Genomic DNA, 25,929 nt, shown 5'->3' on the forward strand with positions numbered 1-25,929 from the left:
ATGAGAGTTCCCAGGCCTATTTTAATAGACGAAAACTGAAGCTTAGAATGTGCCAAGTGCAGGAGATAAGGTAGTATAATGGCCTCTTGACAGCAACAGGGTTGTAACCACTGCTTTGGCACCACAAGTAGAAACATTTCTGCTTCACGGAATAACAAGATCTTGTTGAAGGGGGCTTAACCTCTTGTAAAATGTTGAGGCAAACAGGGGGAAGATGTAGATGTCCTTATTCTCTGACTTCAGGAACCATGCCGTGAAATTCAGCAAAGTTAGTTTTAAATATTGATCTTACCCCTGATCTCTGGTTCAAAGGTTGGGTTTAGGTGGCAGCCTCATGTGTGATTTGACTGACATTTCTACCACGGCTCGTAACACCACAGTCTGGCGCTATTAGAATTATCTTTCCTGGAGTCTGCTGTACCCGGGGAAACACAAAGAAAATCTTCTGACCAAGTCAACCAAAGGTCACTGATCCCTGTTCTGACCCGCTGGAGGCGCAGTCTCAGCATTTTCCCTCTTGTGTCATTGTGAAGAGGTTATCCTTGTAATAGCAACTGAAACAGTCAGCTTGTTGGCTCATCAGACCTGGGATGAATTGCTGTTATGCACTTCACTTTTCATTCTGACCATCTTGTCATTGGAATAATGACCATTAAGAGTTGACCCCGAAAATGAAAGCTTTGAAATCTTCAATTGAGTTTCTGGCTTCAAAGTGGTGACTCTAAGACCACCTAATTGAAATACCATGGCAATAGGCAGTGAAGGCTAATTCTGCAGAATCTACAACTGTGTTAACCCAACAAGAACTCACTGAGTTTTTCTAGGAAGTCTTGTTGCTGATATTTTGGCAAATTGTCCATAAAAGATCTCATGCTGTCCATTATCTCTTTCTGGTACCTGTCAACAAGACTAGTTGCACTGGCATTCTTCAGATGTGCGCAGCTGTTCTGCCGACTTTCCTTCCTGTAGCTTTCACACCTCTTTTTCTGTGTATCCGGGGGGACGGGATGGGCGGGAGAAGGGGGAATTAGTCTCTGACGCCAAAGAATGTCTCATACCCGCTGAAGTGACAATAATCAAGTCTGGTTTAGCAAATGTGTTTGACAATAGTCAAGTCTGGTTTGCAGACAGTGTTTAAGTATTCTGTATCTTGTCGTGGAGCTTTACAATTTTTTCAGGAGACATGGAGTTACAGCTCTCAGCGTAGCAGGCAGGATAAATTTTACTTCTGCAATGTCAGAAAGGCCATGGGCTTGCGGAAGGAGAGGCTTAGAAGCTGCTCTTAGTTGTAATGTCTCTACGATTACTGAAGCTGTGGGCTGCTGTGCTTTGAGAGGAAAGTAGAGCTTCAAAGCTCCTCTGCTCAAGACCTCATGAAATGTGGTGATATATGCAGACAAGACACAAGAAGAAGTGTAGGAAGAATAAGAATCATCCTTATGAATGAGAAGATCTAGACCTCATCAGAGATCGGTGTCTTCAAGGTCTTCTTGGAGTGTGAAATGTACCCCTTGAAGGAGATGGGGAACAAAAGGAAGGTGATAGATGTATCTTGGCCCCTTCATTAAAGATGTAGAACCGGATATCATCTGTTGTGGAGACACTTACAAAGGCTGCAAGCACTTTTGAAAGACATCCTCAAATGGAATAAAAGGTTTCAAGGTCCTTAAAGGAACGGGATGAGGGCTGCAGTAACAGATGTTGGTAAGGCCTGATGCAGTCCAGATAGGCTGTCATTTTGTTTTCCTTTGTGTTGGGGAAAGAGAAAATTTAGAGAACCTTATAGTGGTAGTCTCACCATGTGAAACAAGTCTCTGTGAATGAAGAGACTATGACGAGGCAACTGAAAAAGCAGGAGAAGATGGCAAGCTAGACTTCATTATGACCTATTGATGCTAATGGAGAGATATCCATTCTAGTTCCTTCCAACATCAACGGAGAAGGTGATTTTGTTCAATGTTATTTCTTCGACATTGGCTCTGAGAGATGCTTTATCTTTGAGGCCTCAGATGATGATGGCTTTGTTGATGTGGATCGATGAGACTTTATTTCAGCCAATTGTAACAGTGATCTTGTTGATGTCACCCAAAGGACCTTTGATGTCAAAGGCATCACATCTTTGTAGGATGACCAGTCTTGGCCTTTATGACAATGGAGAGTACATGGTGTGGTGCCCACCTTCAACAGCTAGCTTACAGGTGCGAAGGTTTCGATATTGCAGGGTTTGACTGCAAATTTGAAGGATGACAAGAGTGATGACACCAACGTGTTTTTTGCCTTGTTTTCTGTCCCTACATTTCCCACTTGGGGGCTCTTTGACAAGAGCCAACTTGCTTCAGCTGGTGAATAGGATCAGGTTTCCTCAACCCACTTCCTCTTCTTCTTCTTCTTCTTCTCTTTGCTCTCATATCCTAGAGCATCCCCATGAGCCTTATGCCCTCCTTGTACTTTAAGACCCTCTTTCACATTTTCTTGCAGATATTACTTACACTCCTTCACAGAGTGTGAAGCCGGAAGGCAAAGTGTGAAGCCGGAAGGCATACCACACAGACCTTTGACATGAAGGGCATGTCTCAAAAAAGGGACAAAGAAGAAGGCATTCTGACTGGATGGTATGTTCAGCTATTGATGAAAAACACTTCACTCTGTAGATGAACGTAAAATGTCAGAGTGTAGATTAAAAATCACAAAGTGTACTGAAATTCCTGCCAAACAACAGGTGTGGAAACTCCCTGGAGATCCTACTCAAAGGAGCCCAAAAAGGAAAGTGGATCTGATGTGCAACTGCCAATACAATGCATCAATAGTAGTGGAACTGGAATCATGAAGAAACAGGATGCCTTTTTTCAGACCTTTCAGTGTAGGAATATATTACATTTGTTTTTATTTTCCGGTATGTACTTTTAAACTCTTTTGCAGTAAAGATGCTACAATGTAGACTTTAAATTGTTATTTTTCTCTTAACGCTACATTTAGTAAAAAAAATTCAAATAAAATAATAATCACTTGATTGTGCCCTAAAGGATGCTGATCAGCATATGGACACGGGCACCCTATCTTCATAAATATACAATATACATGGATGTTGCGAAAATTGAGTGCACTCACAAAGCATGAATTACTAAAGCATTTATGACTGTTTCTGCATTGTAGGATCTTCATTAATACAGGTACCATACTGTAAATAAATATAGTAAAAGATCTTACACATAATGTTGCAATGTTTGATTATTTCCCCGACTGACATGCACAAATAAGAAGTTAAAGTGCCATGTTTCATGGTATTGTAACCTTTGTTTTCAAAACAACCCTTTTTTGAGATGTCCATCAGGAAACATGGTAAAAACAAGCTCACCTCATAGTTCTCTAACTGATATCTTGCCCGTTCAGACCAACACACGTTCAGGTAAAGTATTGAAGGGACAAGAAATTTTTATGGTAAGATATTGAGGGTGTGCAGCACCGATACTTGGTATCGCCTTCTGACCTTACTTGCAGTAAGCATCGAGTAAGCCTACCCTTTACATCATTACAGAGGACAGTCCCTCCAATAAGGAGGAAGTCACAGAACCCAAAAAGCATGGCGATCATAACTGAACAAATACACAGTACATGGTTATGCTAGAATAGGTTTCTGCAAACCAAGGATGAAGTGAAACAGATCAGAGAAACAGGAAAAGTAATACTTTGATATATCTCCTAAATGAGAAGCCTTTGTTCACAGAATTATTTTATAAGTCAAAGATTTTTATACAAAAGAAAGACTGATGATCTAGAGAGAAAGTAAACAGAAAAAGCAAGAGAATGCCTAACATTATATTTGCACTGACAAAATAAATAGTCTGTATACTAACGGTCTGTGGCTAAGGCTGTACGGGGGGCTGGAGACCATCATCTGGCTCAAGGCAGACACGATGATCAGGATCAAGATCGGCATCAGCTGCACAAACAATCCAAGGCCACCCTGGAGGAATGAAGAAGAAAGCAAATATAACACTAAAAGTCAACAAATCTAAATTTTTCCCAGACGGTCACATTTCACAATATGCACAGGTTACCTGGCCCATTGCTGAAATTAGCATGTTGAGAACCAACATCATCTTTGGCCAGGCAGTTTAGGGAGACTGTCTTACCCACAAAGAACCATCTTTCACCTATTAGGTCTCTTATGTGCACAGGTCCAGGAAGCACAGCTGAAGAGGACACTGTAGGCAGTTTCCTTTGCAGGTCAGTGTGGACTACCGGACTATAATAATACACACAGAAACCCACTGTCAAAGAAACAAGGCCAATTCAAATAAGGATTTTGTAATTGATGGTTGGCACAAAATAAAGTCATCTAATGGCCAGCAACATATGCAAAGGGAAAAATCCAGTTGGATCTAGTTTGGAATGATGATGATTTAAAGCTAAAGTTTTAAATAAATAAATAAATAAATAGTTTTCCCACCCCCACAGCTTATAACTTATTATCATGCTTTTAGGTACTAATGAGGATATACATAAATGCTGAGCTGCAAGCTTGCCATCTTGCTTCCCTCATCTCTGGTGGCTGAAAAGGAGATCTGGAGTGCTGCTGTCCCCCCAACCCCTTGCATACTTAGTATGCAAAGCAATGGAGGGGCTGGAAAGGGGAGAATAGGAAGTGCCATGCAACATCCTTTTGAGACAGTACAGACCGAATAAAGGTAAATAAATGGTAGGCTAGAGTCAGGTGTTGTAATCAACTTACAAATGAAGCATGCATATCCTAGCCAGAGAGTCTAAAAATAAATATTAAAAAAATTACTTTGAGGAGTTTGGGTGGGGGGGATGTTTTCGATCATGAAGATTTGAGCTGAAACTAGAAATGCAAATATTTTTTCAGTTAGCTCTAACACTGAAAGGAAAAAGACTTAGATCATTGTTAAGACACTTACAAGAGGGGGGGGGGGGAAGAATGAAATAAGAAATGCAGATCAGTAGAACCATCATTTCCTAAATTATATAAAGTATACCTAGAAAAAACTTGTGAGGTTTGGCAAATACCTTAGGTATTAATATGATTAAGAATTACTAAATAAGCTAACTTCAGAAGTTTATCCATGAAGGCAACTCACATCACCCTGCTGTTCCCTCCGGTCTTGACGCTGTTGGTAGGTGTAGCGCATCCGACCATTGCTGTACACATGGACGTTACCTGGTGGAAAAATATAAGGTTCAAAGACGTTTTTGCTGAATCCAAATCCACTAATAGCATGGTCTCCTGATATAAAATATTGTTCCACTAAGAATAATTCTATACAGTTTATTAAAAATGTGAATGTCTTTTAAAAAATACAATTGTTCATATTACAAAAGCTGATGACACTCTTGCACATTTTCAAAGTGTAATCTGAAGTTTACACACAAATCTTTGGAGCACATGAACTGACGAAATCAGCTATATTCGCACCTCGAGAATTACATATTTATTCAGATAATGCCAAGGATACAATGCCCATTTCCATTAACAGTTCCTTTCCTGTTTCTTTTAGGTTGACAATATTAGCCAGGTTCCAAAAGTCCTATATTAAAGAGGTGTTAATTTGTTCCTGTAGATTTTTACCTACGTATAAAGCAAATCTGCTACTTTTTTGGGAGATTTAAACAAGATCCCAGAAGACACTACAGAAAATCATGATTATTGTAATTTCCCTTGCCTACTCCAACAAATAATATTTACACAAAGATTTTTCACAAGGGGAAAAAGCTTTAGTGTTAATTATAATGCTAATGTGTCTTCCAGATGTAACCTCTTTTCCATAGTGAAAATAGTTTTTATTATCGAGAACCTCATTCCCATTTGCTGACATTAAACAGTTACTTCTCTTCCATACATCAGATGAAAAGCCAATCCAGTGCACTGCCTGTTTTTCCAGTGGGAAAAAACACCAGAATTATTATTTTTTTTTTCTTTTTTAAGTTCACAGCATTTACTACTGGTATGCAGGATTTATATTTATCCATTTGGACAACTAATTTCTAAAACTTGCTCCAACAAGGCAACTGCTTCAAATTACATTTTAACCGTACATGGGTGGATTTAATCCTAACTCCTCTACACTAAGACATTTATTTTTTTCTCCAGTATCTAATGAACCTAGTTAGACTCTACTGAGATGTACAAGTTACTTACCTTTGGTAACAATATATCTGGTAGAGACATATTCTAGTTGCAGATTCCTTACCGTAGAATGTTCCCCAGGTGTCACACCGGATCCGAAGATTTTCTCTTTGAGCAATACCCTTGTGCGTTGGTAGGTGGCGCCGGTCGACTCTGCGTGCGTCGTAGTCGCCATGATGATGTCGGGAGTAGTACATAGATGCCGCCTCAGCGCAGTGACATCAGTTTCTTTTCATGACTTTCCACGCTAAAGCAAAGAGCCCAGAAGAACACTGAAATTGGTGGCCAGAGCTAAGGCCCTGAATGGGGAAGACCTGTCTCTAGAAATCAGTTCGCTAGTGGGGAGGAGGGGGGGGGCGGGGTGTCAGTAAGGAATCTGCAACTAGAATATGTCTCTACCAGATATTTTGTTACCAAAGGTAAGTAACTTGTACATCTGATAAGACTTCTAATTGCAGATTCCTTACCTTAGAATAGATACCCAAGCAATGCCATTCCTCGGAGGTGGGCTGCAAACCAAGATCATACTAGAAAGTTCCACAGGACCGAACGACCAAAGCAGCCGTCCCGACGGACCTGACATTTTTTACCCAAAATTACAAACTCAAGAATTTTTGCAATATCAACTAGAATACCCAGTTCCAGCTAACACCTATTGATAAATATCAAAGACTCATGTACACTGATGGCTGAGCACAACCTGCAACTGGCACAAAGCGTCAATACTCCGGTGCCTGTGCAGTCGTAAGTGGCTATATGGAGGATAATTTTGTCTCCAACATACGTTCACGCAAACCCTAGGGGATTGCACAGCACAACTAGCAGAGCTAAAGGCTCTGGTGATGGAACTGGAACACACGGATCCTGCACAACTAACACTGATTGTCTGTGATTCATACTACTGTGTCCAGTCCTTCAATGAAAACCTGAATTACTGCCGACAGAATGGGTTCAGAGATTGTAAAGGCAACACCATTAAACACAGACTTCTGTGGGGGAAAGTAGCGGATCTGAAGGAAATGCTACCAAATGTCCATGTTGTACATACACTTGGACACCAGCACGTTGGAATTCACGTTGCTGGGAATACACTGGCTGATGAAGCCGCAAAGTAAGCAGTGGCCATGGCCACTGTTACTGCAGCAACCCACTTAGGTGCGAAACCGGACGAAGACATATGGGCTGCTGTCAAAGCTACTGCTGAAGGTACACCATATCCAAAAGCATTTCCTGCTAAATATTCATACCAAATGGGAGGTTGCCTAAACACTGAGGTTACGATACCAGGCAAAGGGGTTCGAGAAATTCCCAACAAAGACATAAGACCAGAGTTGATTAAAGCAGCACATGAAGGGGCAGCATCTGCCCATGCTGTTGTGGCGGCTACAATCTCATTGTTACAAGCCTGTTTTTGGTGGCCAGGCCTGTACAAAGAGGCCAAGCAGTATGTCCTCTGTAGTGACATCTGCCAACAAATTAAAGTTTCCACCACAGACACCCCTCCTTATTTCAAACAAACCATTACAATATGCGTACTTGGACCACTGTGGTCCCCTAACACCGGACAGTGCATAAAAATACATCTTGGTCACTGTTGACTCTTGCTCAAGATTTCTATGGGTGTGACCACAACACTCGGCTGAAGCTTGGACTGTTAATAAAGATTTGCGAGTCTTTATCTGTACATATGCAGTTGCGGCTTTCCACTCGAACCAGGGCCCTGCTTTTACCTCAAGGGCATGGGACACCATGGCTTCGTTAGGGGTCCAACTCCAGTACTCGTCTCTATTTCACCCAGAGGGAAATAGTGTCGTGGAGCGAATAAACCGTGACTTAAAGCGGTCCTTAACAGCCAGAGTCTTAGGTACGGGTCGTAGTTGGCTTAGTCACCTGTATGGAGTCCAGAGAGCACTTAACAATCTGCCTAGAAGGTCCCTGGGGGGTCGTACTTCATATGAGTGCCTGTTCGGAACTCGAATGTATGTTCCAGATCTTGATGGTCCTAGCGTGGAGGTGGCAGAAACACTCTGTGACATAAATTAACGTGTCACTGTCTTACAGGAATTGCAACAGTTCTGTGACAACGCTTCTGCCAGTGCTGCCTCCATAGGAATTAAGGATGTACCTGTAACGCCTACAGTCTGGATTCCTAAAGTTGGGGACCTAGTACGTGAAAGGGTTGCTGTGAAAAAGGAGTTTGGTCCTTCTTATCGTGCACCGGTCCCAGTTTTGGGTATACACGGTACCAGAACTGTCATTCTACCACCGTTGGCTGGTGCTAAGGAAAAACGTTTTGTATCTAACAACGTCAAGTTACACCATGTGGCCGACCCTGCACAGCAGACCAAAAGGAACAACCAGTAGTTCCCGAATCCCTCTCACTACTGGTCAAGAAGTTCCTCTACAAGCTGTAAGCAGCAACACGGACACCTCTCCGAGCTTGGAAAGGGTAATAATAATACAGAAACAATTGATCGATTTGACGCGACTTCAACACAGACTGATGGCGTCATTTATTCTGAACCACCACATTAAACACCCACCCCACCTAGAAACAGGGCTCCAGCTTTTGCACGAACTGCTTCTGGAAACTATGCAGACATCAATGACACCGTTTCTGATTCATTCGCCTCTTCTACACCTGAACTGTCAAAAGCACGCAAGGTGATAAGATGGCTTAAAGCCAATTACTTTCTTTTTCCATGGAACTATCTGTGGCTTTCTTTGGCTGTACTGGCTTTCCTGCTTTGGATTGGGTTTGTTCTAACATTCTTTTTGTTAATACATGGCCATTTTCTTCTTGAAAAATCAACCAATGAACTGGTGGATGAGGTCCTATAACCAAATTTTTCTCCCCACAACGTCCGCCGAGACTTGTCTTTTGTCAACATTTCTGCTATACCAATTCCTGATGGGATTGTTTGGGATAAAGTAACATTTGATATATACGGCCCGACAGAGGTCATTTAAATACCATATATGTTTAAACTTTCAATGAACTATGTAATAATACCCTGAGTTGTTTCTGATGATTGGGACGTGAAAACAGTTGATTCTATGATGACTGAATTGCATGATTACACTGTATTTGAAAACGATGTTTACCAATCTGAAGAGAATTATGGTGATATGTTTTGCTATAATTATTATGGGCACCATTTCATCCACAGAGCCAGTACCCCAAAAACTGTTTTTAATTACACACCATGGGAACATTGTACGACTTCACCTCAAGGGAGTTCTAAAACATACTCTGAAAAGTTTGCATATTTTTCGGGGCACAATGATGAAAATGCTGAGTCATTATTTCAAATTGACATCAATAGCAAATGTACACATATTATTGACAAATACGAAATGTATTTATTCGGATTCCTTTGTTTCCCGGCTGACTAGAGAAGGATATAAATATTGGCTGAAGTGGATTGACTTAAAAAGTGTGTGGGGAACTAAACACTGGCAAATACAGGGTATGGAAGCTTTATTTAGAGCATGCCTGATACCTGTTCAAATGATATTTTTAAATGAAACTGTACAACAAGTTGTTTAGGCTTAGCAAAGATTAAGGAATTGAATGCGCCCAGTATTCCTGCCCCTGCAAAATTTCATAAATGGCAAAAATATATCAATGCAACTGAAGATCAGCTCGATGAATAGGTCCAGAATGGCACATTTAATGGTTCACTGTCACGTCCTGGTGGGTGGTTATTGTGGCCAGTAGATACCAATGAGTGTCGTAACCGTTTTAGAAACTCCACAGGAGGTTTTATAACTAGTAAGCGGACCCTCGCTATATATCATCCGAACATGCGGGTATAGTAACAACATATTGGGGGTGATTCTGATTCTGGCGGGCGGCGGAGGCCGCCCGCCAGAATTCCGCCCCCATTATACCGCTCCGCGGTCAGAAGACCGCGGAGGGTATTATGAGTTTTTCCCTGGGCTGGCGGGCGGTCTCCAAAAGACCGCCCGCCAGCCCAGGGAAAAACTCCCTTCCCACGAGGATGCCGGCTCGTAATCGAGCCGGCGGAGTGGGAAGGTGCGACGGGTGCAGTGGCACCCGTCGCGTATTTCAGTGTCTGCAAGGCAGACACTGAAATACTTTGCGGGGCCCTCTTACGGGGGCCCCTGCCGTGCCCATGCCATTGGCATGGGCACGGCAGGGGCCCCCAGGGGCCCCGCGACCCCCCCTTCCGCCATCCTGTTCATGGCGGCTTTCCCGCCATGAACAGGATGGCGGTAGGGGGGGTCAGAATCCTCATGGCTGCGGAGCGCGCTCCGCAGCCATGAGGATTCAAACGAGCAGCGGAAAGTCAGCGGGAGACCGCTGACTTTCCGCTTCTGACCGCGGCTGAACCGCCGCGGTCAGAAAGCTCGTTGGAGCACCGCCAGCCTGTTGGCGGTGCTCCCGTGGTCGGTGGCCCTGGCGGCCACCGGCCGCCAGGGTCAGAATGACCCCCATAGTGTAGGGAAACTATGCCAGCAATGGTTGAAGAGTTCCTCACTAGATGCAGTAAGAGAACATCTCAGTCTCCTGTCTAATAATACCGATTTACAGGACTTCCTGTTAGGCCCCATAAAAAACGCAGAAAGCGCTTCTTATATGAAGTATATAATGAAATTTGAAAGGTTTCCCAAAAAGAAGCTGCTGCCCGATTAATAGACCAGGAAAATTTACAGACGCATTAGCTGTTGTAGATAATGGGTTCAATACCCTGTCCGACCGGATATACACCATAAATAACATTGTCTCTTCTGCTATAAACATAATACAAACTGATATGTCTTCTTTACACCATGGACAGTGTCAATTAAGGTCCATTATGCAGTTGGATTGGACACTTCAAACTGAAGGCAGGTCGCGTCCTCTGGCAACACATTAGCTCAAGGGACATATTTTCTACATTTAATTTAATGCGAAAACAACAACCAATGGCTAAGAAAGAAGCGACGTATGTCATGCTAAACATCGAAAAGTTAGAAAAGTTGCCTTTTATTGTGGCTGAAATACCATCTGCTGAGTGGTTAACACACAGGGTCATTAATCTGCCTATTTCAATACTTTAATTCACGTCCTGTTTAAAACACATTACGGTAGACAGATTTGAAAGGCTGGGAGATAGTTACATCCATGAGGTGCGGGAGCTGCCCTTCTCGTACAAATGTCTCAGTGACATGAAAGAGGTCTTTCTTAGCGGTAGTGAATGCAAGACTTCTGGCAGCCATTCGATGGTTTGTAAACAGCTGTCCTTGCACGGGGCGCGTAAAGCGTCTGCAGCAAACTTGGCTTGTTAACTGAAGGGAGTTCCAGTCCCCTTGATTAGACCTGCGTTCCAGGTGCTTTCAAAAGGCAGCTAGTGAAGACTGTTTTGGGATGCGATCCGCAATAGTTTATGTTGTTTCGGTCTCTAAGATTGTTACATGCTACGGGAACGTACTCTTTCCTCCCACTAGACAGAGTCAGCCGACATCTGGCCCCATATTCCTACTTCTAATGTGAATTTTGACAAGTGGAGCAGACTCAAAGCTTTACTGTTTCAAAAACATGTGGCTCTCACATCTGCACGCGAGACCTACGCACTTCAGGTGGCAAGGTCGTCAGCAGAGATACAGTCCCTTTTAAGTACCAACTTTCCGAGACACTTTAGTGAACTCGTGGGAAGAATATTTAATGCATCCAGTACTACTGGAATCGCAAATTTCTTTAAGGCTGTTGGTTTCGGTTTCGTTCACACCTTCTCCTCCATATTCGGTTTAATACCATCAGCCATCCACTCAATATTCTCTAGTATTTTGGGGGAATTTCCAATAACTTTGGCTATAATAGTTGGCATTTTCCTACTGCTACTTTTTATGCGCAATGGCTGTCCCGACGCAAAAAGAAGGAATGATAGCGCTCCCACCAGCGCAGCTGTGTTGTGAACGCATGATGCAGTATTTTGGAGCAACACTCCTGGAGCAATTGGCGTGTGACTGGTCTCTATCATTCAGACCGGTTTTGCATTGTGTGCAGCCTGTGTTTCAGTGCCTCTGGTGCTCGTTCCAACATGCACTGAAAGTTTGTCTTTCTATGCAGCGCTTGCTTTCATTGGACGCTGATCTGTTGATGATCTCGCTGAGGGTTCATTACCACGCATGCACGTTGAGGGTGTGTTTGCTACGGGAAGCTGCTTACGAGTTGCCCTTCCTGGAGGATGCAACTCTGAACTCATTACTGGTCACACTACGGAACGCTGCTGCCTTGGCTGAGGCTCAGGCTATGGAACACGGCTGCTCCTTGGTCCTTCTCGGTGATGCCTTTCCAACTTTAACACCTGCTGAAGTGGAAGATTTCCTGTCCTCTACTGTCCCGGATTCAATTGGCAACTTTCAAATTGACTCTGGCTCTTAAAAAATTCGGCCCTTTTTACGCCACATGTTAACAAATTGTCCTTTTATATATGCTCATGTGTCCTTTTAACTTGTCATTATTGACACTTTTTACATATATACCCTCGTTTGAGTTTTAGTAGCTTTTATACATACTTAGGCTTTGAACTACCTTCAACCGACAAGGGGAGGGTGTTGTGTAGCCATTTTCGTTATAGCTTCATGCACGTTATTTTAGGACACTAGGCCTGCTGCTGTGCACTTTAACCTAAATATATTTTTTCAGCTTTGTTTATTATTTTAAAAATAGCCACTTTTGCAGGCTTGATTTATCAATTTCTATGTAGCTGTTCTTGCTTCGGCCAAAACTATGTTCTCAAACAAGGCATTCTTGTTCACTCTGTGCTTCTTTCAAGGCTGCAGTAGGATAGGTTGCCGGTGAACGTGGTAAAAGTTTTGTCTCTGGTATTCATAGAAAAACACACATCCTTACGTAGGGACATTTTCTCAGAACATCAGCTGTTTTATTATATAAACACTTCTGTCCCTTACACGTTAGAGGGAGATTCAAGCCACTGGACCACAACTGTATGCGGATTGCTTTGCTACAGCTGCTTAGGCAGACTTCAGGCCTTTGCTCAGGTATGGGGATGATGACTTCCCAGGGGAACCTGAAGGGCAGTATTAGAGGTTAACATGCTGTGCTCTATTATAGCCTAGGTAGGAATAAGTCTATTGACTCCAGAGACAATATGGTAGCATTATTTCTATGCTTCACTCTCCTTGTCACAATTCTAATTCTGTCATGCTGTATCATCCTGGTTATTGTAGTACATGCTTTGCTATCTAAGATGCAGTCGCTTCCTTAAAACCTTACTGATACATATACTGCCTCTGTTTGTCACTGTGTATGTGAGACTAATGTAACTAAGAGAAACGGATGACACCTGAGTGACCACGATTTCCCTGAGCAATCAATTATGTCATGTGCTCGGCTTGCCAATCATCCCTGCTCTTGGGTAGAGATGAGGCACTGCTAGTTAGCTGGAGCAAAACCCGGATTCGGGCAAACAGGTGATACCTGCAGTGGTTTAAGACTCAGTCTCCCACACCGCAGGCGATTCTGCCGTTCAAATCCAGAAGTCTCATTAGAATAATGGGAGCTTACGAGACAATGCGGTGACAGTACTAGCCTGATCTGAGGCCGGTCTTCGGGGACATCTCTTGACGCACCAAAAACTCACAAAAAGTCAACAAAAGAGTCGAAGTCTGTCAAAAAATGACCAAGGGTAGCTCTCTCTGGATCAGCACATGTTCCAGAAAGAAAAGAACTGACGTCACTGCACTGAGGCAGCGTGTATGTACTACTCCCGATGTCATCACAGTGACTACGATGCCAAGAATGCCTGCGGAGTCGACCAATGCCACCTACCGACACGCAAGGGTATTGCTCAAGTAAAAACCTCCGGATCCAGTCTGACACCTGGGGGAACATTTCAAGGTAAAGAATCTGCAGCTAGAAGTCTCCATCAGATTTGCCCTTATACATATGCTATGTTATTGTATGCCACTGGTCTTGATGTATGTGAACACGATCTATGCGTCACAGTATATCTAGTTAGCGTAAATGTGTATTACGTCTAAGAATAAGACCGAAAAGTGAGTGTGCTTGTTTAACATGAGTTCCAGCTTTGCTTGTGTGGAGTAATAATTCTTTATTTTATGTTGTGAGGTTGTCAATGCATTAGCTCTTCATTTCTGTACTGCTTAACATTAAGAAGCAGTTGGGTGGTAAAACCTATCTTACAGAAATAACTTTCCTAAAACGATGGTTTCCGCAAAAAGGAACTAATGCTTCAGAATGGTTCAAATGAAAGAGATGTTTCCAGCTAAACGTTGCTTCTCACCAAACATGGGGTTTCAACTGATAGGTGCCCCCACCGGCTCCAAAGAGATGCTATGGTGAAAATGGTATACAAGCCCTTTCCAAATAGGGAGATATAGAGAGAATAACGATATACTGGTGGACATGCAGTCTGTCTGATACGATATTACAGAGTATGAGCTCTGCAGCTTCTATGTGAGGTGTATTACATGGCTTGGCAGCAAGAAAGCATAATAACAATGCAGAAGTAGGGAGCTTCCTAAACGTGCTGGTTAGGGATGTGTGATGAACGATATTTTATTCAATCGAATTATTATGGCTAATTAGATTAGCATGTAATAAACACTAATTATGAAAGACAAAACAGTGTGTGCGCAAGCTAATACATCCTTTTTAGGGGTAACGCTCCTCATCTATACCCTTCAAGAGATTCTTTGACAAGTCTGCCTTATTTAGAACTCCTCAATATTTCTATTACTTCATCCCGAAGGAGGATGTGAAAAATACTTGTCTGTTTTGGTTTCCCTTGCAAAGGCTAAGACTATGCACAACCTCTGAGGACCAAGGGAATTTTTTGGGTGTGAGCCCCAAAAAAGTAGGAGTTTCTCAGTACTACTGTTAACTACTTTATATTATGTTACCATTGCATTAACTTCAAACCTCTTCCCCATTGACGGCACTAGAGCACACATGTTTTGAACGCTACGGTCAGCAATGTTGCTGGTATAAGATTTTTTTCACATTTTCTTGATACCAGAAGCGTAATTTACCTGGCCAGCTCTGTGGAAAACCTAGCCTCTAGGCAACTAAGGGGAAACAGAAACCATCAAATCAAAAAAGTCAGTCGTATATTAACGAGGCTCCTGCAACAGATGTAAAATGCCTCTGTATGTGCCCCCTAATCTTTGCTTCAGCACACACATGGACTATTACTGGGCACCTTAACAAATCAGAAGCTGCACAGTGAGGAACTTAATCATATTACACATTTTTCCAAAGCAGGTGGTTCTGAGGTGCCTCAGATTGGCAGTCCGAGTCTGTGCGATGGCCTTTTGGGAGCTAAAGTCTGTTTACTGATCTTGAACAAAGAATACGGGTGGATGCTTTTGATTCTTCAGAATCATTAGTTTCTGCACTGAGACCACTAGCTTATCTTCCAATTTTATGAGGAAGACAGGCAAGTCAGATTCCACCAACGAAGATGACTTAGCTGTTGTCTTGCCTGTCTGAAACCTGAGCATACAGAGAAAGAGTCCCATGATAGCTATAATGAAAAAATCAGTACACCATGATGTACCCAAACATTTGCTTCAACAACAGATAAAAGCCAACAAAGTAACATCTTACTAGAAGGAAAGCCACCACCAAAGAACATATTGAAGAGGTCCTCCGGAGATATGTCTGCTTCAAATCCTCGATGGAAGTCTGCATGACTGTGCCCATGCCGACTGCCATGCTGTTTCTCATCTCCAAACTGGTCATATTGCTTCTTCTTCTCTGGGTTACTCAGCACTGCATATGCATTCCCAATTGCTAAAAGACAGAATGAGCAATTGGTTATGGCTATTAGAGCACAGACAGCATCTGTCAAATGAAACATTTAGCAATATTTACATGGGCATCTTTAAGATACAAATGGGCCGCCGTCACAATGACCACAGAGCTATATACACATCACCTCTCATTATCTATAACAACATACAGGCCCTCATTACAGGTGGCTCAGTAAACTGCAGTCACTAAAGAAACACTTGCTTGTGCATGCTTCACAATTATATGTTTAACAGACTTCACTGCATCTGGTTATTACTTAGTGGTCTAAGGACCAACAACAGTTTAAATGTTGCATACCAAACCTTCCTAAATTTAACAAGTAAAAAAGCCTTTAAACTCCAGGACATGCAGATGTTGAGGAAGAAATTAGAAAAATCTGAATTTGTTTGGGGGCTACTCATAGTAGGAGTTATTATCGGCCCTGATCAATACGGATCCTAAGGGACTGGTTTTGAGGGGATTAGGCCTGTTGCAACCCTACATTCTTTAGCCAAGGGGTCTCTAACCTTTTCTGTAATAAGAGGTACATATGTACAATGAATATCATCTCGAGCTACTGTTAATATTGTGATAGTGATCACATTAGACAAGTTTACATTAGACACCACCCCACGCAAGATTACTAGCAATGGTCACCTCAGTGCCACAGACAGCTGCCACTAGTAATGTAAAACAAAAAAGTATTTATCAATTTGGAATACCTTTACATGGGTTTATATAACAGCCATATCGGTATTAATATGTGCCATAACTCTCCTTCATGCAGCATGATTTATCACTCAAATATCATCTTTGAATACATTGCACAAAGTCTCTAATTTTTCTCAAAACATCAGCTTTTGAGTTCCGGAAATATGCACATTTTGATCTTAAATACATTCTTTTCAATTTCGATATACATACATTAATCAAACTAGCAAAATCTTCTGATTTAGTACTCTGGGCTGCACACAGGAAAGCTACTTATAGGTAGCTGGAGAGCTACCAGTTGCTCACAAGCTACTATCTCTAATGTGTACTCAAATACGTTTCCAAAAGATCTCTCCAAACCTTCAGCAGAAGCAAATCATTTGGAGCACAGAAATTATTCTGAAAGTCATTTTTGGCACAGACCAGATAAAAAGATTATGGTTTCTGGTTGATGCTCGAAAGCACATCCTATATTACCCACTTCAGTTCAAATGAACCACATTTCTAGTTGCATGATCCCAGCATAATCTTAAACACCACTTTTAAAACCGTTAAAAAGTTAGGATTGTGATATATAGGGGTACTCTTGGATATGACAGGAGCGCATATGAGGACTGCAGAGATGAATTAGGTATCCCTTTTTTCATTAAATGTGTAACCTTTCAGTACCTTTCAGGATAGGGTTTTCCTTCCACACACTTAAAACAGCGAGGGTTTCCCAAATAACTAATATTTACTATGTTAACTGAACTTATACCCTCAATGTTGAATTCTCCTAAACATAGTCCTGTGCTGAGCTAAGCTCTGGGTATAGAGGAAGGAGTACCAGCTTGGTTAACTGGGTCAACTGGATAGTTTGGATTGGTTCTCATCATGACCCTATCTTTATGCACTTCCTGTATAGTAACAGCTTGCAACTCAGTTGTTTTAAATGACGTGTGTTTTATATTTGAGTTAGAACCATCTTAAAGTTCAACATTGGTGGCAGATGTTCTTGGGTGCGGACTTTCTTAACCTCTTTCAGACACCTTTTAATGGCTGGTATTTTAAAACGTTGTTTGCTGTCCTGGTCTCTCTGTATGTTACTCTGGCTGATAGGTGAACCTTTAACAATACAGATATCAGTTTACACAATCTCACAGGTTCATTAAGTAGAATACAATGTTGGTCTCACTTGTCATACAGTTTATGGATCTCTGCTATTGGCTCTAGTTCATAAATCATATTCATTTAGTGGCATAGCATTTGTATCTGACCAATCTTTTTGCCTCTATAATGACTGCTAAGGACCACATAGGAAAATTAAGGTATGCACATTTTAAGTCTTCAGGAGTCATGACGCTTATGTTAGTTGATCTTGTCTTTGATTTGGGAAATTTTCCTCTTTGCATAACTATGAGGTTAAATAGCTTTGGCAACCTCTTTACATGTCTCTTGAACATTATCATCATGGGTGAGATCTACGGCTGCCAGCCTACAATGAGGTTACTAGAATCATTTGTATCTCTGATATTGTGCATTTCCTGTTAACTTTTGGCAACAACACCATCAGGAGGGGGATCGTGTTGGCAAATATGTCTAACTAATTAGATGACTGAGAATTTATGAGAGAAAGTGGGTGATGAAACGTAGATTCCAGGTTGCAGCTTTTTGCATTTTCTGCAGTTGCAAACAGATCTATTGTGAGTGTTATCCAATGCAAAAATGTCCTCTACAATTTTATAACTGAGTTCACTTAAGGGAAACATTCCTACTTCTCTGCTTACCCTGTGTGCTTCTATGTTAGGCAGTCCCAAGAAATGGGCTGCAGTAACTGTCATCTTGTTCTCTGTTGTGCTAGTTTTGACAAGGTGTATTACATCGTTCCCATGTTTGTTCAAGTAAAACATCACTGTTGAATTGTCTGGTTGTAGCAATATGCCTTTCCTTTATTTATGTCCACTACCTTAGCCTGTGTGTGATTCTTCTTATAGTCATGGAGAGAAGTGCTGTCCTAATGACTACTACATTGTACTACTTTTCCTTTTCTGTGTCCGTTGACTCATTAGACACTACTGTAATGGTCTTTTGGATAGCCATCATGTGGGAGGGTTGGAATACATGAAACTATCATGGCCATTGATCTCATCGATGTTCTTACTTTCAGAGACTGCGATGTACGGTTAAGGTAAATTTGTTCCTGCAATGCCAACATCCTCCTTCCTGTGTGGACTGCTAGTGCAGCCTTTGAATTTATATGGGCTCCCAAATACACTACCTCCAGTTCTGGTACAGGGGATGTTTTATTGATGCTTACTGCTAATTCCAGTCTGTGCAACAGTTGAATCACCATACTTTTGCTCTTCTGCCATTGCAGAGAAGGATTCCACATCACTAGTGAGTCTTCTTGGTATACATATACATGCATTGGACTACCTCCTGAGATAAGCCACCACTACTGCAAAGACATTGAGCAACAGTGAAGTCTATGAAGTTAAACAAATCTGCTTTTTGTACAGCACACATGCTGAAGTCTCCTATCTGAAGATGCTCTCATGTGTAACAATGAAGAAAAAGCAGCTATGTGAAATACATTTGCTCAGGACCACACAACTTGAGACCAGTTTATGAGTCAGAAGCATTACAGTTAGGTCAAGTAGATTATTCAGGTCACTAGACCAGCAGGTCTGGTAGCATTTTTATGACTTTTCCAGGCTTGTTCAACACTCAATTCTCTTCCGTGGTGATATGATTTAGTCACTTTGATTATGAGCTTTTGCTTGTAGCCTGATCTCTTTCCCTAGCTCTCCTTCAATAATGTAATGTGCAGGTGAGCTCTGCTGCCATTGTGATTTCACACAATATGTGCAATGACCCTGAAATTATGGTGTTTGGGTCAGTGCAAAGAAGGTTCTAATAATGCAATTTCCTCATCCGTGAGCATCTGATCCCCTGAGAACACTTCCCCAGGTTTGTATGGGCTCTCTCATCTTAATCTGTATTGGTTGTCGTCTCCATCTTTTCTAAGGTTCATTGACACTGTTACCAAACAAATCATGACTGTTAAAGTGGTTGTTAATCACAGAGGTTTGTACTGCCAGAGATGTGTAGCTTTGTATATGTATGGAGTACCAATCCCATATACAACGGTCTATTAGATGTATCTGCTGAGACCAGAGACGGCTTTAGGTAGGTATCAAATATGGTCTAATCCTCAGTGAGCATGCTCTTTCCTCTCTTTAGAGGGGAGGGAGATGTTGCATGAGCTCTTTTTCCCATTGTTGTTGGCCTTATTTTGAAAGAAGGACACCTAAGTTTGCAATCCTCCATTTGGATGGTGCTGATTTCTCCATATTTCTGCTTACTGTGTCTAATCTTCTACTGTCCCTGTGTGGTGATGATCAAGTAGTGGCCTTACTACTAGCGCTCTTTATGGCTGTAGTAACAATGAGAGAGCTGGGCTCTGTGTGGGCTTTAATGTAAGGAGGTGTTGTGGAGAACCCTGTATTTCTTCTCCACACTAGATGCAACAGTCTTCTTTAAATACTTCATTACCCTTTTGTTGGAAATGTCCCTTTTTGCAGGGCTACCCCCAAAGCTTTTGCCTTTTTTCCCTCCACTTTTTGCTGAATGATTTGTTGGCCTTGGGACTCTGCACACTTTACCAATGCTGACCAGTGCTAAAGTGCATGTGCTTGTGCTTGTGCTTCTCTCCTAAACATGGTAACATTGGTGAATACACAATTGACATATTTAATTTACTAATACGTCCCTTGTAAAGTGGTATACCATATACAGAGGGCCTGTAAATTACTACTACTAGTGGGCCTGCAGCACTGATTGTGCCACCCACGTCAGTAGCCCTTACAGACGTCTCAGGCCTGTCATTGCATATTTCAAGAGCTTTTTAAATCTTTACTGAATTTTTGTTTTAGTGGGGTACAAGATAAATGTATTGATTCTACCTTTGCAGGGTAAAGACCCTATATGATTTTTAAAGAGTATTGAGTGGGATGGGTTATAAAGCATACTAATGTCATTATTTTGTATGTTTGTTTGACGGGCAGAGGGTTTGCAGTTCATATAGTTTTCCTAGTAAACCTATATAGATCTTATGTACAGGTCCTAATCGGTTTTGACGGTAGCCAAATTTATTTTGGATTCGGGAATATGTTTTAAAAGTGATTTTTATCCAGGGAGTAACGGCTTGTATGATAGGACGTGCACCAGGGAACTCAGTGAATGTAACTTATTTATAGAGAATGTAGTGTTTTATACTGATTTAAAATCAGAATTTTAAGGTCTTTTTGTATATTATTTTGTATTGTATCTGCATGTGGACCTCTTTAGAGTTCCAACCCATGACTTAAATGAAAACTTAAAATGTGTGTGCAGTTTCACTGCCACTTCGATTTGGAATGTAAAAACTCTTACCAAGCCTTAAAGTCCCCTTTTATTACATTTAAGACACCCATAAATAGCCTATAGGGCAGGGTGCTACGTAAGTAAAAGGCAGAACATGTACTTTTACATTTTACATGTCCTGTAGAGAAAAACTCCCACTCATTTTTCACTACTGTGTATCCTACTCCTCTCATAGACCAGCATTGGGAATTCCTTAATATACGTTTAAGCTGTAATTCCTGATCAGAAAGGAGTAGATTTGTCATGTTTCATCTCTTTGGAATGGTAATGATAAATCGTCTTTACTGGTAAAGCTGGATTCAACATTACTATTTTTAAAATGCTACTTTTAGAAAGTTGGAATTTGTCTGTTCTTACTGTTCTGTGTGCCTTACAGCTTATTTACAATACACATGTGGGATTGGTGACAGCTACACATTGTGCATTTCTTTTAGACAGTCACCAACACAGGAAGGGGAGGTATGTCTGAGCACTCATCTGCATTCATCTGCATCTTGATGGGCCTTCCTGGGCAGGAATGGTGGAGGGGAGATGACACATAAATAGGGACATGCCTCTCCCTGCACAAAGGACTAATTACCCTTCACAGATAGCCTGGCAGACAAGACTTGGTTGAAGGGCATACTTGTGCACTTCAGAGGAGAGCTGCTTTGAAGTTACCCCCACATCAAAGGCACATCTGGGTGTAAGTACTGACCCCCTAAAATCAGACACTTTTAGACCTGTAACCAGATACTGCTGGATCTACATCTGCACATTGCCAGAAGGACTGCTGTGATTCTTAAAGGATACATCTTTGGACTGTTGCCCTTGGAAGGTCAGCCTTGCTCTGCTGTTGCCCTGCTGCTCTCTGCCTGCCTGTGCTGAAGGAGAGCTGGACTCTGCCTTTGCCTCAAGTGTTCTCCAAGGGCTTGTTGGCTTGCCCCCTGTTCGAAAAAGTCTCAGGCCCATAAAAGACTTCATTGGCACTGACTGGGCTTGCCATGTCAGCCCTTCTGGCGAGATCACCATGCCTACAGATGTACTTGCTTCTACAACTGCCCCCACCTTCGTGGTGCAACGACTGGGCTGGCCGAATCAGTCCTGCTCCTGGAAAATTACTGTCTCTGATCTTAAGTAGACACCGCAGTGCTGAGGGAAGCTCTACTAGCGCAGGCCTGCTGTGTTACTGCAATGTCAGCCATTCGCCTCTGTGTTTTGTTATCGGACTACAAAGTCTGTTCCGGGTACGCCAGGAGCGGCCTGCCGCCGCACCAGAGAACCACGAAGTCAACATCCCACCCCTCGGCCAGAAGAGGTATTGTGTTGAGTGAATTGGGCGTAAGGTCCTTTGCAGCCATCCTGCATGCTTGCAGGCAGCTGAGCTTTCCTGCACACCCCAGTTTTGAGAGACCAGTGCAGAACTTTCACCGAGTGCCTCTTGGGGCCCTATTTTAATCCCAACATGACGAGGAAATAACCCTTAGTATTTTCCAAATAGACTTGGAGTCATTCGCTCCCCAGACTCCCGTAACTGCCAATACATTTATTATTGTAAGTACTGCTAAAGCACTGTGTTTACTTGTATGCTTAAAAGTCATAACTCGCAAAGTACTACTTGGATTTTTGTTGTCTTGGTCTTATTTTGCCCAAATATTCTCTATTCTTCTAAACCTCTATGAAATCTTTCTGTGATGGATTAATTGTATTACTGTGTGTGTGTCTGTGTCTTTGTCTTTGTGTGTGTGTGTGTGTTTTGCACAAATAATTTACAGATTGCCTCTTTAGATAAGCCTGCCTGCTGGGTGCCAACCTACGAGAGAGTGAGCACATGTTACCTTTTAGTGCGTACTTAGCTTACCCCGACTAGAGCAGTGGTTCCTGCCTGGCCTGGGTGCATACCTGAGCCAACCAGAAATCCCATTACTAAAACTGTATTAAAATGCTAGGTAGCACAAGGGTACTGTTTTGGCTCTGTAAATGGAATTGAGTCTAAGAGGAAGCAATATTCTATCTCTTCCTGCACTCATGTGTATCACCAGCCTTTCTCATCAGCACATGACAGATTAAGAAATCATCTGGTGGAGATGGTCCAGTTGTGTATGTCTCTGCTTGCTCTTGTGGTCACTCTGAACCTATCCGATCTCATATGTCGCTGAAAAACTTACCTTGAAAGTTGTTAGTCATCATCCCTGAGCTAAATAAAATCCCCTTTAATTATAGTCTCTCTGTTGAGATGGACTATCAAAGAGACTGATTTACAGACTTAAAGGGTGCTATGCAAAGAAGGCAGCTAAGATCCTGAGGCACAGAGAAAATGATGAGTTCTGCAAGCCGTGGGACACACACACACACACACACACACACACACCACCTCATCTTCACATATTCCAGAACTGAATTAATTAAAATACATCAGACTCACACTGACTAGGAATTACTTTCTAGGGAAACGTTCTGCGATGCAAGCCAGGAACAAGAGCACATGCATCCTCAGGGCGTGTCTGGTTACTACTATGATGCCGGACACAGGGAGGACAGATAAGGTTCTATCTGTGCTTGACTGTCTGAGCCAGATTGCCCTAAAGGTGGACTACACAAATGAGTTTGTGGCTGAAATATGCTCACAAAGGCCACTGCATTGCAAACTTATGATTTGGCTGAAGAAGTTCTCTGAGCTGTTATATCTCAGCTTTCCCATGAAATGATACTTTGCTACTGCATCCAATGCAGTGTATACATCGGGTGCCGGTGAGCTTGAATTGGGGTGTCAGACTAGAGGAGGTAAAAAAGTCAAAGAAGAAAAAAGCATGAAACCCACTGATAGAAAAGCAGCAAAGAGTATGAAAAGAAAATGCAAACTTCCGGAAAGGAATGGCAATGAATGAGAACGGTAAAGAGGGTAGTTTGAAAGAGATGGACAAGAGGGGTGGTAAGAAACATCTGTTGAGGTTCAAGTTGCTCACCACTGCAACTAATTTGCAAATGCTGCACATGACCAGCAAAACGTTGGGAACCCCTAGTCTATAGGCAGTAACCAGAAACAACAAAGCATAAGATCAAATGTTTATGTAATAGGGTAAACAACAGTCTAACAAATGTGATGAAGGATCCCATTTTAAGTCAACTTAGTAAACTAAAGCAGACTACAAATGACCATATTAAAAAAAGATTGGGTTCAGCAGGTAGCAGTACCTTTACAATTAAATTACGTATTCGGCGGGATTTGTTTATTAAAGGTGTTTATAGAGCATACAGCTACATTACAAGTAGAGTCCTGCACACTTACAATAACAGGAAGGAAGTTAAATTATTATTACAAACATTCAAAACAGCTAGTAAAAAGCTCTTAGAGAAGAAACACAATATGTTTAAGATAACAGCTGTAATATCCATGTTACTCCGCCACGGAACAGCTCAGGCAGAGACCGCATATTGCAAACAAAAACTCACCTTTAAATGCCTCTGTGGCACCTGGTGCGTGGTTCTTGTCTGGATGAAACTTTAGTGCTAGTTTACGGTAAGCTTTTTTCAAGTCCTCTTCTGTGGCATCTCTGTTCACTCCAAGGATTTCATAGTAATCTTTGCACTGTTTCACTCTGCAAGTTGGAGGGGAGGAAGTACGAATGAAAACAGCTGTTGCATTCCCAAGATCAAAATATAGCAGTTTAAGTATTAGCAGCTTATTAAAGTAAAGAGAGACACAGACTACCCCTTCTCAATTCACTTCTCTGCTTCACACTGTAGTTGACAGGAATGATGGCCTGATCAGAAAGCACCTTCAATTAGTTTAAATTCGGACATGTATTTTCTTTTTATTTATTTAAAAGTTTTTGTTTAAGCACACACTTAGTGAGAATGGCTCACAAAGCTCAGAGTTGTCACACAAAAGAAGCCAAATGAGTGATACAACAATACCAAATAGAACAATAAAAACAACATCATAACAAAGATCTGCAATATCCCTCTGCCCCCCACCCCAACACCCTAGTCCATTCAATCACTGTAAGCACAGACAGAATCCAGCAAAAATATGCCAGTCAGTCAGGAAAAGGGCACACGGACTAACATTTTCAGTTATTTTTCTAAAAAATATAAATGGATAGTCTCTAGCTCTTTCCAGAAACATAAAAAGGAACCGGTTCAAAAAAAGAAGTTTTAGGGAATTTCAATAATATTAGGCTGCTGCTGTGAAAGCTTGACAAAGCTTGTTTTTTCAGACACTCCGGAATCTTGACAAAATTAGCTTTTTCAGTCACTTAAATGAAGTGACGAGAATGAGATCAGTCTGAAAGACATATTGGAACTGTGGTGTTTAAAATGTGACTACATACTATCCGAAGACTGTCGGAGCATAGTGGAGGGTGCAGACAACAAAATCGAATGTTAACCTTTCGGGTGCCTTGGACGAGGTCACCTCGTCCAAGGAGGGAACTGGGGGGAGCGCTAGCGCTCCCCCCCTGTGCTCCCCCCCACCCCCCCCCCATGGCAGGGATGGAAGGGGAAGCCCCCCTCCACCCCTCCTGTGACGTCAGCGCGCGCTGTTTTGTCACAGGGCCTCCCCCATCGTGCTCGATCGAAAGAGAAATGCTCAGGTAGGCACTTTGCAAAAAACACCTCTGTTTTCTGTGAAAAAATGTGATGTGTCCACGTTGTGTTTTGGGTCATTTCCTTTCGTGGCCGCTAGGCCTACCCACACAAGTGAGGTACCATATTTATCGGGAGACTTGGGGGAACGCTGGGTGGAAGGAAATTTGTGGCTCCTCTCAGATTCCACAACTTTCTGTCACCGAAATGAGTGGAAAATGTGTTTTTTTAGCCAAATTTTGAGGTATGCAAAGGATTCTGTGTAACAGAACCTGGTCAGAGCCCCACAATTCACCCCATCTTGGATTCCCCTAGG

At 42.1% G+C, this 25,929-nt stretch overlaps 1 protein-coding gene across 1 annotated transcript in view; it reads right to left on the bottom strand.

Moving 5' to 3' along the window:
- Positions 1–25,929, bottom strand: part of DNAJB12 (DnaJ heat shock protein family (Hsp40) member B12) — a 295,716-nt gene that overhangs the window by 119,621 nt on the left and 150,166 nt on the right. The window contains exons 3-6 of the mRNA XM_069240389.1: positions 24,480–24,625; positions 15,747–15,932; positions 5,100–5,179; positions 3,855–3,964 (exon numbers count right to left, since the gene is read on the bottom strand). Coding sequence (XP_069096490.1) covers positions 3,855–3,964; positions 5,100–5,179; positions 15,747–15,932; positions 24,480–24,625 — 522 coding nt within the window. The remainder of the gene's footprint in view (positions 1–3,854; positions 3,965–5,099; positions 5,180–15,746; positions 15,933–24,479; positions 24,626–25,929) is intronic.

Source organism: Pleurodeles waltl, chromosome 6 (genome assembly GCF_031143425.1).
Source record: "Pleurodeles waltl isolate 20211129_DDA chromosome 6, aPleWal1.hap1.20221129, whole genome shotgun sequence".
Taxonomy (NCBI): Eukaryota; Metazoa; Chordata; class Amphibia; order Caudata; family Salamandridae; genus Pleurodeles; species Pleurodeles waltl.